At 29.0% G+C, this 17,132-nt stretch overlaps 2 protein-coding genes across 3 annotated transcripts; one reads left to right on the forward strand and one right to left on the reverse strand.

Annotated features, from left to right (window-relative positions):
• The first annotated feature begins 1,423 nt into the window (after nucleotides 1-1,423).
• On the forward strand, nucleotides 1,424-11,012 carry LOC145192999 (toll-interacting protein-like). 2 transcript variants are annotated; one of them, XM_090101325.1, is made up of 6 exons: nucleotides 1,424-1,567; nucleotides 5,501-5,664; nucleotides 8,802-8,938; nucleotides 10,096-10,144; nucleotides 10,221-10,373; nucleotides 10,529-11,012. In XM_090101325.1, exons 1-6 carry the CDS (start codon nucleotides 1,498-1,500, stop codon nucleotides 10,841-10,843), a joined length of 888 nt encoding a protein of 295 aa, XP_089957451.1. In that variant the 5' UTR covers nucleotides 1,424-1,497; the 3' UTR covers nucleotides 10,844-11,012. The 2 variants fall into 2 exon arrangements, with proteins under 2 accessions (XP_089957451.1, XP_089957452.1); XM_090101326.1 differs by lacking the exon at nucleotides 1,424-1,567 and adding an exon at nucleotides 4,604-4,816.
• A 2,996-nt stretch (nucleotides 11,013-14,008) lies between these two features.
• LOC149882488 (uncharacterized) lies at nucleotides 14,009-17,132 on the reverse strand. The gene is made up of 2 exons (XM_090065409.1): nucleotides 14,679-17,132; nucleotides 14,009-14,568 (listed from the first exon to the last, which is right to left on the reverse strand). The coding sequence occupies exon 1, from the start codon at nucleotides 16,190-16,192 to the stop codon at nucleotides 15,005-15,007; it is 1,188 nt and encodes a 395-aa protein (XP_089921535.1). The 5' UTR covers nucleotides 16,193-17,132; the 3' UTR covers nucleotides 14,009-14,568; nucleotides 14,679-15,004.

Raw genomic sequence — 17,132 nt, forward strand, 5'->3', positions numbered from 1 at the left:
ACATTTTATATTAATATAAATTTTTAATTATCTCTGCAACGCGGTTGGATAGTAAATTTGAATCAGTTCCAACTTTTTTCTAAAATTTGAGTAAAGTATGGCAGGATGATCTGGGTTATTTCCAATCGCATTTTAATGGTTGGCAATGCCCTCCTCGAGTTTGGTTGCTAACTTAGAGGTGCTCTGATAAAGATCAGCCTTGAGTAAGGAATTTAGTGTATTATGAACGTAAGATGGTCAACCTGAACTCGGCAGACTTCAATCTCTGACAGCAAAATTTATAAACCGGCCATAACGATGGATGTGCTTAGGAAGGAGGCATCAGAGTATACTTTATTTATTCTTAGAACTGTCTTTCTTGCATTCCGTCTTTCAGACTGAAAAAGTAAGTGATAGCGAATATAGTGGTTGAGCTACATTTTGAAATAATACGAAAAAACCTCTTGCCTCATTTAGCGTCGTGGAAAATTGTAGAAATGTAATTGCAATTGATGCATTCAAACAAAACAACAAAGGAGTGCTCTGGAAAGAGCATAAACTTCATTTTTCCTGAACATCATTCAGTTTAACTTTTTGTAGCCGATTTTCAGAATACTTTTTGATAAATCTAAAGCTTAACTTAACCCTAAAGCTGAACATACACTTAAATCCTAAATCTATCTAAAGCTGAATTTACACTGAAATATAATAAGATCTACCTAAATAACCCTAAATAACCGTTGTTTTAATCGCAAAAGAAAAGTGCAAAAGTTCAATAAAAAATTTTTTTTTTAATGATACTTTTTTCCCTGCTTAAGATTGCAATTAGAGAACGTTTAATAGGAAAAAATATAAATGCAAAAAAAAAAAAAAAAAAACACAAGAAAAATACACTCGCAAAACACGGGGTAAAAAAACATAAGTTTTACAATCTTATGTTAGAACTGCAACCAAAAACTTCTCGGAAAGATGAGGTTCTCTATTGGTCAGGAAAGTAAAAATTCATGAAACCAATTGCGATTATTTCTCGCTTTGCATTGATTTAAGTGTTGACAAGAAATTTTGTTTACGTTTACAAAATAAATTATAAATGTTAATAAGTTTTATAAAAAGCAAATTAAAAAACAAGTATCAAATCTCTGTAAGCTTTTGCATACACTCTCTTTTATTGAATAGTCAGCATATTGAGAAGTTAAACGGTATTAAAAAAAGGCTATAGCCTATTTTTATAGGACACTAAGCATTAAGGACAGAACGTGACCATTTTAAAATAACTAGGTTTTCTAAATGTAGCTTCATTTTAAAAACGGGTCTATCTTAAAAAAAGCAACCTTTTTTTACTTGACGTACACATTTATATTAAGTTTTTTTATTTATATTAAGTTTTTTTTATGAAAAAATTAAAGTTTTTATTTATTCGTCAGTATTTTGTAACAACTATCCTTAATTAACGTTAAAAAATTTCATATTCAATTAGATGAAATTTTTTTTAAATAAACAGTTACAACTATTGGTTATATGATCACTGTACTATCTTCCACAAATACTATTGCAAAAATGGCTTCAAACATTGGTGATACCATAAGAAGTAAGTAAAGATTATAACTTAGATTTTATTTTATGTCAATATAATATTTGTGGTTTTAAAGTTGAATGTGACTTTTCAAATCTGTAGTTTTTTCTGTAGAATAAAACCTTTTTTTTTTTAAAGAGTTAAGTAACTCATTAAAAGTTATATTTCCAAATCACTTAGAAGTGTTTTATGCTTTTTAAGTGCAAATGAAATTGCAAATCAATTTGTAACTTTTTAAATTATAGTTGACACAAACATGGAATTTATGAAATTTAATGACCTGCTTAGATTATATAGCCTAATTTTATGTATTTCTACAATCTAAATTAAAAGGCCAAATATTGCAAATATTCATACTACACTATTATCCCCACCCTAGTATCAGCACTTGTTGCACCCACTTGATATCAGCACAGATACATTTTTTGTGTCTAGAAGATGTTAGCATTAACAAATTTTTAGTCACTGAGATAGAAATCAGTATTAAATATTTGTGGTCACAATAACACTATGAAATTTTTTAACAAGCATTTTGTTAGGTGATTTTTACTAACTATAGGGTGCTGCGTCTAGATTTTAAATTCACTTTGCTTGATTGCAACTGTAATTTTACCCAAAACATACTCAAATAATCAGAATTTGAAGAAATATAATGAATTGTTTGGGCGTAATATAAAATTACAATTATAATGATAATAGTAGCAATAATTATAATCATAATAGTAGCAATAATAATAGTAATAATAGAATAATAATAATAATAATAATAATAATAATAATAATAATAATAATAATAATAATAATAATAATAATAATAATAATAATAATAATAATAATAATAATAATGATAATAATAATAATAGTAGTAGTTATTATTATTATTATTGTTATTATTATTATTATTATTATTATTATTATTATTATTATTATTATTATTATTATTATTATTATTATTATTTTAATTGTATAATTATAATAATGTACCAAAGTAAATTTAAATTGTTACAAATAAAACTCTGTGCACAGTTCTAACAAACATAACATTTTGTTATAAAAAAATTCAAAATGGCGAAATAAGCAAAAGGCAAAATTTCTCATGTTTCAAAATCTACGTATGATAGAGAAATATAGACTCCAAATTCTTAAATCAGTACTATTTAGTTTAAATCATCTAAATTATCTCTTTAATAGCAACACAAATTATCTCTTTAATAGCAACACAAATTATCTCTTTAATAGCAACACAAAAAGAATTTAAAAATTTTATTTTTTTATGTTATTACTTTGTTATTGCTTCTTTACGTTCAATAACTTGATAAATTCTTGTTGCCGTACTTCTGATCAAATTTTTTTAGAATTTCAGTTTCTATATTTTTTAAATAGTTAATACATTTCATAAATTCATCTGACAATAATGCTCCCTACCTTTCCACTGGATTCAAATCAGAACTTCAAGTTGGCCACTACATTTAATAAATTTTCTTAGCTTCAAAAAATGCTATTGTCCCCAAATAAACATTCTAGTATTGTCTTGTGTGTAGTCTCCACTTTACAATATGAAAACTGACAACTGTGTGTAGTCTCATACTTTACAATATAAAAACTAAATTCAGTTTTCCATTACCACAGAAACCAAGCCAGAGTATTAACAAAGCTCCAACATTTTTGGTTTAGGTAGCTTTGAAAAATGTTGTTGTTCTTTTTTCAAATCACACCAAAATTCATTCAATTCATCCGGGCCATCTAAATTAAACTTCTTTATCATTCAAAAAGAAATTTGAAATTTTTTTTTATTGAAGTTAAAAAAACGTTTTTTATATTGATAATAAAATTTATTACAATTTGATACATTTCATTTTATCAAATTTCCTGGTTCCAATTGTGAGCCATATTTTCTTGCAGAAGTTTCATGTTTTCTTCGTGAAGCCTGTCTAATTGTTTCTCTATTAACATGTAACACTAATTCTAACAGAACTTGGGACAAAGGTGACTGATGCCAATCTTACAATTCAACCTCTCTCTCAAATCATTAACAACACTCAAATTATTAACAACAAAAGCAAGTTCAAGTTGAAACAAGCTCTTAAGTATTGCATCTATTTAAAAATGCCTAAAGAAACTTAAATTCAATAGTTGATTTGCTACAAAAAAAACATTTTTACCCACAAAATTAGCTAAAAAGATAAACCGATGTCAGAGAGTTGTTTGGACTGATACATTGCGGTTTCAAATGTTTGGGATATTAAATTGAAGAAAATCTTGTTAGGAATAAGAGCATAGCAAAGAAATTCTATTTTAGGAATCACTAGTATTGAAATAAAACTAGGTGGAATAGCATGTTCCTAACAACTTGTCAATACTTGAGTTTTTTTATTGACTTGGTCAATAAAATTAGGTCATGCATTAAGAGAACAGGGGATCTCAAGGAAACTATTTGTAACAAGAATTTACTTTTTTTAAGCACCATAAAATCTACTAGTGTAAGACTTTAGGTAAGTTCTATTTTCTCAGGTGTAAATTCCAATATGAAAGAATTTGAAAAAATTAATAGTTAATATTTGAAGGAAAAAATTTTTTTTAAGATTTAAAAAATTACATAATTTCACTAGACTGAATTAATAATGTAGTTCCTTATTTATATTTTATATTGCTTGCTGTATAAAATATTTAATTTTAAAAATAACTTGAAACTTATCATCAGGATTGTCTTTCCCAAATAATTATTCTATTGAAATATTCTCTCTTTGTGTGGTTTTTGTGAACGATTTATAGTAGATATATCTGATGGAGTTAAAATTCTTGACCTTGAACTTCTGTGTGAATGTCTTTGTAGAACTGGTTTGTGCTTTTTTATTTTGCTTTGTTATAAGTTTTTGTTATCATATTTGTTATCTCTTTTTGAATATGTTTAAACGACAGCTTACATTTATTTCTTATCGTTAAAACAAAACTTATCTTGGTTTTTTGTTTGCATCTTCTATTCTTTTACTTAAAATATTTATGAAGTTTTTTAGATTTTTTTTAAATTGTTTTTTATATACCACCAAAACTGTAGATAAAAAAAAATGGAGAAAAAAAATGGAGAACGAGCTTTTGTGATTTTTTTAAAGCACTAATGGTATGTTGTGGTGCTTTAACTACTCTTTCAGTGCACAAATTAAAAGATCTTATGCCATTAATGATAGGTGTTGGCAGATTATAATGAAAGTTCTGATGCTGGAGAATGTTCTGGACAATGTTTCAAAGCTATTGGGTATATCTGAGGTACATTTTTTTTTTACCTCATATATCAAATGGCTTTGTCTTTCAACTCATCTTCTTGTTCTTCTTTTGAATCCATAAAGACTCTTATGAACTTTCACTACTACTGAGATTTACCTCCTACATCATCTGGTACAGAACTTTTAGAACTGCTTTAGCTGAAATAAAGCTGAAAGATCTAAAAGGTTGATTGTTAAATCTTTTTCTTCTTAGTCAAGACTGAACAAATTTTCAGCTGTTGATGTTGTAAACCCCCCTGTGCAAAAATTTTTACTTGGAGCTCATACAGGTTTTTGTTATTAGTGTTGGTCAGCTTACATAGTAGATTAAAAGAAGCCAAATAAATGGATTTTTTTGATTGGCATTGTGTCCAATAATTGTGTTAAAAACTCAATTTTACTTGACACTTTTTTGTTCTTGTACTTTTTTAAATTCACGTATGTTCCAAATCATAAAAAATCATAAAAAGACCAATATCTAAACAATGCCAATGTTCATGACATTTAAACATTCTAATTTTTCCTGAAATATTTTTATTAGCTGCAATTTTCCTGGAATATTTTTATTGGCTGCAATTTCTCAACAACAATTTTGTGTACATAACTTTTTTTTTCAAATTGTATTTAATCATTAAAATTTTGAAAAAATAATGAAATGTGCTTCTTTAAAGTAGTTTTTTTTTCACAGATCAAAGGCGACAACAAGTAGTGATCGGAGAACTCCCAGATAACTTTCTTAGAGTGGAAAGAGGTCCTTTATTACCGGCAAGTGGGCAATCTCTTTACTATCCTGCTTCATTTGGAAGCTATCAGTCACAAGAAGTTGGAGTTCTTAGTATGACTATTATACAGGTGGTTAATAATTTTCTTTTAACTAGTTTTTCAAGAACAAAGAGTTTAACTACTTAATGGACAGGCCACACTGCCTTCCTCCACCTACTTATTTCACCTTTTGTTGGGATGCTTAATGAAAAATAGATTAAAAAAATCTGATAAATTTGTATTTTTCATGTGATCTAATATGCTATCACTAGCACACCCTATGAAAATGACCTGTTAATCTTCACAGTGAGTTCTAAAGAAACCCTTTAGTGGGATATCACTATGTACCATGCAAATGAATCCCCAAAATCTTTTTAATTGATTTATTACATCCAAGAAAGATATTGGTGTTTGAGTTTTTAACTCAATTTTTCATGTTTTCAATTTTAGAAATTGCAAGAATTTTAATTCCAAACCCTATAAAAAATAAATTCCTATGCTTAAAGAACTATTTGTTAATGAAAAGTAAGTTAATAAAACATATTTAAGGAATTTTAAGCAAAAGTTTTTGTTAAAATTTCATATAAAAATTTTTTGTAAAGAAATATGAATTGTTTAAGGTTAAAGAATATTTGAAAATGCAAAAAAAATTAATAATAATTTTTTTAGTATTTTTGAATTGAGTTTTTAATGAAAGTTCCCAAAATTTATAGTTAAATTCACCAAAATATTATGTTTATGAACTTTCACACAGGATTGCCAACTTAGCTTGAAACTTTGTTTTTGTTTAAAATTGTTCAGAATTATTTCAATCATTTTCAGGATTAAAAATGATTTTTTATTTTTTGAAAACATTTTGGCAACACTGGTTTTTCATTCAAAATTACTTTTCAAGTGTTTTGTGCTGTCACAATATTTTCTTGGTTTTTGAAAATGCCTAATTTTGCAAGAAGTCATGATGATTTTTGAAGGCATGTTTGTATTTTCTGCATAAAAAAAATTAATAGAAAGCTTACAGATTTCAAGAAATCTCAAATTTCAAAAACTTTTAAGAATGCTCTTGATTTCAATGATGACAGAATTCTGAAAGGAGTTTGTGATTTATGCAGATTCACACTACAAAGAAAAGATCAGGGATTTCTGAAAGGATCACTTACAAGAATGTATAACTTTTTGTCCATTGTCATAATGCCTCTCACAAGACAAAATGAGATTTGTCAATAATTAGTTTATCTTGCTGTGCAAAATTCAGAGAAGCATCTCTAAATTTTGCACAGCAAGTAGCTCAAAAGGAAGTAGCTATTAAAGATGCTATCAACATGTGCATTTATTGCTAGAGGGCGTTCTCATTTCTGTACAACTTCTGACCAAATGAGAAAATCCCAAAATGCTAGCACAACAAGATTTGAATTTCACTAAAAGAAGCTTCAAATGGAAATGTCAGATTAAGTCAAGGATCTGGAGGAAAGCCTTTTCCTATGATACCAGGCAAAGTATTTTATTCCTTTTATTGACATAAAATAGGGCACTGCAACATTTTAAAATATCTTAAATTATCTTGATATTTTTCAGAGTCATCCAGTGCTGAAAATTTGATTACCATCTAACTTTAACAACCAAAGAAATGGTTTCCATTTGATTGAATGCAGGGATGTCTAATTCTTGCATGCAAATTTTGGCTTCTACTTATTCTACGAATAAAACTTCTAGGGTGCAATCAGTTAAAGCAGATTTCAACAGAAAGTTTGGTACATTTATCAAGTCTATGGGTGACTTTTCACCCAATTTAAAGTTGAAATTATATCAGACAATGCTAACAAAGTAAAACTAATTGTGAATTGCAAAAGTCTTGAAGATATTCAGCCTCAAATTCTTACAACCAGGGAAATAAGCAACAGTCACATATTAAAAGTCAGAATTGATGGAGGTGGAACATTTTTGAAAATGAGTCTTGGTGTCATAGATCTCATGGAAGATCCTCAAAGCCTCCTCCACAAGTCTCAAAAACATTTGACATCTGGCTGCAGAAGAGACACAGGTGTAAAATGTCAGTTGGCAATTGGTGAGGATGTAACAAAAACGTTTCAAAACATAGAAAAGTTCATGAGCTTGATTCAATCAAAATCCATAGGATATGTTATTTCTTGAGACATGAAAACATTCTATTTGAAATTCAGTCACATACCAGAAAGCATCCATGTTGTTGCTATGACATATTTGAAAAGCTTTCAGAGTATGGGGTGTGGAGAAAAGCTTTCAGAGTGTGGAAATTTGAGAACTCTTGGATCAATAAAGTCCATTTGCATGGATTATTTGGCTGCTGGATGAGACATCAAAAAGGCTAAAGACTTTAATAATGTTGTTTATTTGCCAATTTTTTAGGGACTGGAAAGTTGCTTCATTCTTGAAGTAATTCCACCTATAGAATTGCATTTTCTATCAGAAGTGGTCAATCATATGTTCAAAGGTCTTGTAGAATCTATTAGAATAGATTACCTGTCAATTCATTTAAAAAAGGACTTTAAAACGTCATTAAATACGAAAATCTGATTCTGGTTCTTTTCAAATGTGAATAAGATATAGTTTTAAACAATTAAATTTCTTTACAAATTTTTATATGAAGTTTAACAAAAACTTTTGCTGAAAATCCCTTAAATATATTTTATTAACTTTTTTTTCATTAAAGATAGTTCTTTAAGCATAGGAATTTATTTTTTATAGAATTTGGAATTAAAATTCTTGCAAATTCTAAAATTGAAAATATGAAAAATTGAGTTAAAAACTCAAACACCAATATTTTTTTCAGGTGTAAATAAAAATTTAAGGGGATTCATCTGCATGGTACATAGAGATATCCAACTAAAGGGTTTCTTTGGGACTCGCTGTGAAGATTAACAGGTCATTTTCACAGAGTGTGCTAGAAAAACCAATTGATAAATTTTTTAATTTGTAGAAAGATGTAACATTAAACAGAGAGTAAAGTAGTATTATCCAAAACAAGACAAGATTTGCACATCTTTTAGAAATCTTGTAGAGATCTTTGTTACATTTTAAAACCAAAATTGTATTTGAGTTATTCCTCTAAGTAGTTAGATAAGGTCTACTTTTGATTAGGTGGTTTTTTTGTGAATGGCAAATTTTTATCATAAAGAAAAAAAATATCCAAAAATTTAAGCAAGAATTTTACTTTTAGATATTTTGCATTTCAGAAATTTAAAATTTTTTAGGCACGTCTTGTGAAAAACTATGGGTACTTGACAAGAATGGATCCTTATTGTCGGTTGAGGATAGGTTTACAGATTTTTGAAACCCCTACAGCATACAATGGTGCTAAAAGTCCTCGTTGGAACAAACTTATTCAATGGTATTTTTCATTAATGCTATTAGTTGTTTATTTCTTCCTGCAAAGCATTTTCACTTTTTAGTTCATTTAGCCTAAAAAAATCTGCTCAAAATTAGTTTTGCTTTAGAGCAGTAACACTCAACCCTGCAAAGTTTTATTTTATAGCTCAGTGTTTTTTTGTTTGTTTTTTTTTTCTTATTTCTTTTTTTTTTTGTTTCATTTTTATTATTATTATTATTATTATTATTATTATTATTATTATTATTATTATTATTATTATTATTATTATTATTATTATTATTATTATTTTTTACTATTATTTTTTTTACTAATCTTTGAATCAGTTCTGCATTGTTGTGAAGCCTCCCTTTTTGATGAAAAATTTCCTGCTTGCTGCCATCAACCTATGTTAATGTCAACTTGATTTAACCACATGTTTCAGTGGTCTTACCAACTTGATTTGTATTTCAGTGGTCAGGAATGTCAGAGAAATCAAGGAAAACTATTTTGATTGGTCTGGGGAATTAGAAGATTTCATAAAAAAGCAGTGGTATTTCAGTTCACTTCGCTATCCTGGTATCTAAGACTAAATCTTACCTGTAAAAAAATGTGATTTTAAAATTTAAAATTTATTTTTTTTACTTTCTTCTTTAACTCAGCATCTTTAAAAGCAAAACGTTTTGTGAAACTTGTGGATGTGCTTTTGGAACATGCACCCCCCAGACCAGTCATCTGGTGCTTATACTCTTAGTACAAATTAGTGTTAAATTTTTGTTGAATTTGTTTGTGTTGAGCTTTGTTGATTTATTGTTGGCTTATTACTTAAGATTAGTTCTCCATTTTTCTAGAGTTTCAACCTTTCGATAGGCAAATGTTTTAAAGTAGGAAGAATTTCTAATAATTGAAAAATCTTCTTTTTTCTCACATCCAAATGCTTGAATAATACCAATAGGAAATCCACTGAGCTGCTCACGTTACCAGGGATCAATTTGTTAGGTTGTGGCACAGTATAAAATATGGCTTTTTTGAACAAAAAACTGTTAAGGGTTGCTGCTTTAGAGTATAAAGTTTATATGAAACCTTTCATAGAAAAAATATTGCTGCAGTGAAATTTTCTGTGTATTTGAGCTGTTACAAGTTAGCTTTTTTTTTAATATGTTCATATTTCATTTTTTTAGCAATCTCCCCGACAATGTCAGAGAGGTTTATTTAGAAATGTTTGATGAGGTAAGATCCATATATAGTTTAAAAAAAAAAATGACCCTAATCTTTTAGTTAACATTAAACTTTTATCTTCATGCAGTGCACATTTTCAGTTGATGAACGAATAGCATGGTGTTTAATAAAGATTCCTGACAGCGTGTTCAATGGAGAGACATTAAACGAATGGTTTTCCTTAAATGGTAAACAGGGTGATGAGAAGGAGGGAATGATTGAAGTTGCTTTCCAATATAGGGTTAATTTTTTTTTTTTTTTTTTTCCTTTCTCCTTATAAAAAGTATACTAAAATATTGTCAAATATACTTATTTGTTATATTTGTGTGCACAGTTTTAAAGTGTCATTCACAATTTAAAATCATGTTCAACTTTTTTTTTTTCCAAATATAATAGAAAGTCCCTGCTGGTCCTATGTTGGTCCCATCAATGGTGGGTCCAATGGTTGTCAATCCTATGGTTCAGCCTGTTCTTTACCCAGGCGTATATGGTGGTTATAACGTGCCACAAGTTATGATCCAGCAAACAACACAACCAGTGAATCACTCACTTGTTGCTCAACAAACTGTTGAAAGCAACCCAACTGATTTACAAACTTTGAAAGAAATGTGTCCTGAAATGGACACTGATATCATAAGAACAGTTCTGCAGCAGTGCGGTGGAAACGTTGACAGAGCGGCAACTCAGTTGCTTGAAATGAATGCTTCTTAATGGTTTGATGTGGATTTCTTTGTTTTTCAATATGAATTTCTTGTCGTTTTTTTTAAATTATTACGCGTTGTGATTGTAAAAAGTTAATGATCTTTGTTGTAAAATGAGAACGCCCCTCTGGCTTTCTTTTTCTCGGTTTTTAACTGCCTAATTATTCATAATTTCAAAATTTTACTTTTTTAGTCAACTCACTCTTTAAAAATTCTTTGCGTTGTTAACCTTCAGATTAGTATTTAAGCTATGCCCCTTTGCTTTGAGCCTTATTTTTACCCTGATCTAAAAACTTGTGAAAACTACGCGTGTCAGGAAACATGTTTATTCGTTTATATCCACAAGTTTCACCCTACTTCTAGTAATTTCACTCATGTATTCACATTTAAAAGCTATAATTTTTGATAACACTCGAAATGGCTTCTTATGTGAGTATCTGAAAATAAATGACGCCCTCACAATAGATATAACGTTTGTCAAAATCTTTCACCCAGGTTAGATTCCTCTCCCTTTTTTTGCACACCCGTCGGGGTGATGGGGGCTTGACTAATTAAGGGGTCCCAAAATAATTTTATGAAACAATTTTTTTTTTTTATAAGAAATATAATGTACCTTATGTAACAACTTCTTTCAAATCAATTAGTCAAAATTTTGCAAGTGAAAAGGGTTTTACAAATTGTCGATGATGAATTCGAAACGAGTTTCATGCAGAAAAACTTTTGAACTCAAGAGTGCTGATATTAATTACAGTTTTGAGTCTAAAAACAGTGATTAGATATTTCCAGACACCAGTACAAGATGCTCTAATAAACGGCGTAACTGCCAATTTTTGTTATAATTTAACTTTCTCAAATAAGTTGGTATTTGCGATTATGGTGCATCGCCAACAGACCGTAAGATAAATGAAGCGAACACAAATGACATCAAAGCCAGTATTATTAAACTATGTGATGGCTTGGGAATCTTCTTATAAACTACAAACCATTATGAGTTTATCTACCTCTACATAGAACGCAAGCATTATCTATTATACAAGTCTGCAAATTGCACTTAGTGTTTTCTTACAATTTCAGTTCCTGTTGCAACAACTGAGCCCGGTTTGAGCAATTTGAAACCAATTAAAATATTCAATAAATCAACAATAACAGATTATCTAGATTAGCTATGCTGTAAGAGTTAGCAACACTGTTGAACTTAGCCATCTTTACTTTTGCTAACAACAAAAGTAGTAATTTTGATTTTTTGTAACATGCTTTTAATACATTGTTCTGTGTTTTACAAATGAGTTAATAAATCATTAAAAGTTTATTGATTGTGAGTTTGTAGGGTTGGTTTAGATAACTTAAATTTTATTCAATAACACGCATTGCGTTAAATTTCACAACATCTATAGGCCTACTTTGTCCCTCATATTAGGTCAAACGTTAATGTTAGTCATAATAACAACAAATACTGATATAAATTAAAAGATGTAACTGTTATTTGATGTTCTTCATTTCAGTAAGGTGCATAAAGTTTATTTTAATTGTACTATGGTGTGACCTAACAAATTTTCTATGCTTTAAGGAAGTCTTAATTTAATAAATGACAAATTTCGTATATATAAAATAAACATTTTGTATTTTTAAAACATTTTAAAATAAACGTACATACCAAGTTAGTAAAAATAACTAATTTTTTTTCTCTAAATTTTATTTTATATATACGAAATTTGTCATTTATTAAATTAGGACTTTCTTAAAGCATAGGACTTTGTTAGGTCATACCACGGTAGTTGAGCTTTGAAAAAAAGTTTTTGCATGAGGCTGAACTTTTGCGGCTGAGATTAAAATACATTCAAAACAGCCATCAACTAAACGGTTTGAAAGCAAAAAATCGAAATTATAGAGGAGGTGTTTTGAGCTATTGGGCCTAAAATTAACATAATAAGATAATTTGTTTTAAAACGACTCAAAAATTTTTTTTTTCATTTTCAGTCATTTTAGTGTTGTTTCGGAGTGTCTTAAAAACTATACGAATAAAAGAGTTTATGAATTTTATTTCTTACTAATAAATAAATTTAAATTAATTTAAAAAGATTGTTTTAAGAAACTAATTCGAAATATAAACTCTGATATCTCACGAAGCATTCGACATTTTGGTCTGATATTTTCAGCATTCATTCCTGTAGTAAAATGAGTCAGTAAGAGAATTTTTGATGATATCTGAAAACTATGACTCAGTATAACGGGCGATTAGGCATGCGAATGGAATCTAATGTACTACAAACATATTATTCTACATTAAATTTTATTTTTAGTTAAAAGAAAAATTTTTACAATTATTATTTAAAAATAATTATTGAACATAATTTATTTTGCAGGAATTGATAAAAAAAAATTTTTTTTAGAAGTATTTGTCAATCATTCCAATCAAGCCTAATTTTAATTATTGATAATTTGTACTTCATCCAATTGTTTCTTACTTTTACTTAAAACTAAAAACTATGAGGAGAATGATAATTTTCCTATAGGGTGGTTGCTATGGTAGTTGCTATGCTTCAATTTTCCGGTAGGATGTTTACATTTTCCGGAGATTAGGTGTGGTTTTGTTATGAGATAATGGTTTAAACGGTTCAAATTATTAAAATTTTTTATTTTTGTGTGGACAGGTCTGTCATACCCATAACAAAACTATTTTTATATAAAGTTCCTGATGCTTGAATATAATAGCTTTATCAGACACCAAAGAGTTTCTTAAAAAAGTGTCGAAAATCGAAAAATTTTTGCATAGAAGATTAATCAAAATTTCAAATGTTGATTTCGTTTAGCTGCGCTAAATTTTTTCCGATTTTTGATATTACTAAATATCTATAAAAATTCATAAAGATATCAATAACATTTAAATGTTTTCGTGAAATCACTAAAAATGGTTCACTAAAAATGGATCACTTGATGAATTTGTTTCAGACTTTGGGTAGTGCGCATAAATATTAATTACAAAATTAAACCTTGCGTAGTAAACACTTAAATCAAAACTTTGTTTGCATATTTTCAAAAAAATATGACGGTTGAAAATGTTGTAAAATACCTTTAACGATAATTTTTTATCAAATTTTCTTTGAATTTTTTAATAATATTTTTACTCTGAATTAAGATTTCATTTGAGATAGGAATTTATTGAACATTGAAAAAATTTTTGATTTTTTTTTGAATTCATCCATACCGGGTTTTGATGTGTGTTTACCAATTTTGAAAAACAAATTAGGAGCGTCCTTAATCAGGAACGTCCTACCATTTTTTCAAATCCTTCAAATTGTTAAAATTTCAACATATTTAACGAGCCGCAAATTTTAATTTCAGAACATAACAACTTTGTGTGTATGCGCTTTTTAGTAATAACCATAAATACCAAGAAAATCTATTATGAGTAATGATATTTAGTCTTCGGGCCGCAGTTTGAACATATTTGTCCCAAATAATTACATTAAAATTTTAAATTCAATTTTAAATTTTTAAATAAATTTTATGCCAATAAATTATGAACCACCAAAATTGTTTTTAGACCTTTACATTAAATATACTTGCTGTCACATGCAGATAATGTAATTACACTGCACTTGATCCTCATGGTCCTCAGTCCTAAAAAAGTCAGGTGTTTATAAGAAATGGCAATCGCTTTCACCGAAATCAAAGTCAGAAAAAGGGTCAGAAAACGATTTAACCTCTCAATAGCTGAAGATACGCGAGAGGAAACTAAAATGAGAGAAATTACCTACAAGTGAAATCCAAAGCAGGCCGTGTAAAGTTTCTTTAAAAAAATTTTTTTCACTGGTAGGTAGTTTCTCTCATTTTAGTTTCTTAACTAAAAACATTACGCCGGCGAAGGTACGCTCAAGCGTTGCTTTCTGAAGGGAGATCACTTCTGGTGTGTACACAAAGTGTGTACACAAGGTGTGAATTTTTTTTTTTTTTTCAATGTCATTTTTAGGCATTTTAGAAAACGCGTTGGATTTTGAATTAGTTTTAGAGAAACCTATATTTTAAAGCTTTATTTACTCCGATCGATCAAAAACCTGAACTGTTAAGAGAAAAAATTATTTATAAATAAAAGAATTTTTTCAAGAAGTGAAGTTTAGTTTCAATTACTATTTACAGCAAAATTTCAAGCAAAACAAAGAGCCAAACATGTTTATAGTTCAGTAACGCAAAGATCAGTTGACAAAAGATTTTTGTCGCGTACCCAGTGCTTATTCTCACGCGTTTGTTTAGCCATTTGGCCAGTTTCTAAAACACATTTTACAGGGTTTCCACACACCAAAGAGCTGTCGGTTGAAGCTCTGGCTTTTACAAGTTTATTTGAACGCTGATATTCATTTGCATCATTATCTTTTTTTGCTTTATCGGATTCCTGGAAATCTTCTGTCATTTGCGAAGATTTTTTATTTTGTAACGATTGACTCCTGGAAACTATTTTTTTCTTAAACAGTTTTTTTATCAGACTATTTTCTCTTTCCAATGGGTTTTTTAGTTTTTTCTTTTCTTCGCAGGATATTGAAGCATTTTCTGCTTTCATGCACAATTGACTAGCGTTCCGAAATGAATCAGCTCTAGTAAACTTTGATGGTAAACTATTCGTCTCAGTTACTTCGCTATCCTGATAATGTTTTTTGACCTCTAGAGGTTGTTTATCCGAGCATAGTTCGTCAGATTTGATTTTTAAAACACTATTTTGTTCTGAAGCTGAAATATCTTGTTTTAACGAAGTTTTTTGTTGACAATTTTCTGTGAAGCCACTTTGTTTTGATTTTAAATGATGTAGAATTAATGGGCTAGAAGATTTATTCTTATTAATTGATCTGGATTGGTCCTGTTGAACAATACTCTTCTTCATCTGGGTACTAATCAACTTAAAAGACGTTATTATGAAATCTGCCACAGCATCATTTTCGTGTAATATACCAACATGTTGAGTAAAATTTGAGTCAAGGTTAATTACGTGAAAGTTTGGTGTGGGCGAGCTGAAATATGTGTGCGGTTCCCAACTTAAACCCCATAGTAATTTTATCGAAGACTTTTCAAATAAAGCCACCTGCAACTCGCACGAATCATATATTAGAGCAATTACGCCTGTAGCGTAATATATCCATTCGGGAGCCATTTTACCGAAAGAATCAACAAGTTTGTGTGCGTTAGAAAAATAAAGTTTAGATGCTGAAGGGGCAACGATCACTTTCTTGCCTGCGTAAAGTCCGCATAATTTTTCTCTCACCGTTAACACCTCGCCATCGTTCAAACAAGCGTTCGTGTTTTTGCATTTGTTTTTGTTAAATTCTAGTCCAATCGGCGATAACATGTTTTTCGATTTTAATATTATCATGCTAAAATTCACTCGAAAGTTTATTATAAAATACTTTACAAAAAAAGCCAACCAACAAATATTTTTTTGTTTTTTGAACGGTTTTGTTGTTCTATGTCCTCGAGTAATAACGTTATATATAATCCTTATCGTTTACAGCTTGTAATCACCACTTTTAAAGTATGCGAAAAGAATTAAAAATCTATTAAAGCTGCACTCCTCATTAGTATTACGTTTATGACTTCAATGGCATTAAATCGTTATTTTTCTGCTATATATGGATTCTTTTGTAAAAAAAAATCTTCATAAAAACAACAAATTATTTTTAATATGCTGTTCCGTGCGTAACCGAGACGTAATACGTTGCAATTTCGGTAGTGTTTATTTCGACCGTTAGTAACAAATGAGACTTTCATAATAAACTCGTCATCGTCAATTGAAATAATCTTTTGTACGCATTCATGTTAATGAATTTTAAAAATGTTTGACATTTCCCTATTTTATTATTACCCCGTAAAAAAGGAACGTAAATTTTTTTAATCCCCTAATACTTTTTAAAATAAGGCACTAAACATTAATCCCAAAATTTGTTGTTGCTGAGTGCCTTGGTCTAAAGTGACGGACCCTTTGAATTAACCTATAATTTTTTTTTTGACTTTATTTTTCTGCTGCATTGCATTAGAACATTACTTTTTAAGATGCACAAAAGAATTAAAGCGTGTAAGTGACTGGAATTTACTTATCGTAAAGAAAAATCTTACGTGCTTAACGATCAAAGGGGACCGCATATAAAAAACAAGGTTAAACGCCAAATGGTTTTCTTACTTTGATGATCCTTTCATTAAACATAAATTACTAAACGCTTCATTTAAAATTTTAGGCTCAGATTTCTTCCGTTTTTATAAGCTGCCACGAGCTTTTTTTAACAATTACTAGTTTTAAAATTTTTTAGGAATGCAAC

The sequence above is a fragment of the Hydra viridissima genome, unplaced genomic scaffold, assembly GCF_058129835.1.
Source record: "Hydra viridissima isolate aposymbiotic clone 2 unplaced genomic scaffold, HvirCarnegie_v1 scaffold_10, whole genome shotgun sequence".
NCBI lineage: Eukaryota > Metazoa > Cnidaria > Hydrozoa > Anthoathecata > Hydridae > Hydra > Hydra viridissima.

Excerpts from the sequence above, each read along its gene's own strand:
- LOC145192999 (XM_090101325.1), top strand. The coding sequence starts at position 1,498 with ATGATCACTGTACTATCTTCCACAAATACTATTGCAAAAATGGCTTCA. Across the intron at positions 10,145-10,220 it reads ATTTAGAAATGTTTGATGAG|TGCACATTTTCAGTTGATGA; the intron begins GTAAGATCCATA and ends ATCTTCATGCAG. Across the intron at positions 10,374-10,528 it reads AAGTTGCTTTCCAATATAGG|AAAGTCCCTGCTGGTCCTAT; the intron begins GTTAATTTTTTT and ends CAAATATAATAG.
- LOC149882488 (XM_090065409.1), bottom strand. The coding sequence starts at position 16,192 with ATGATAATATTAAAATCGAAAAACATGTTATCGCCGATTGGACTAGAA.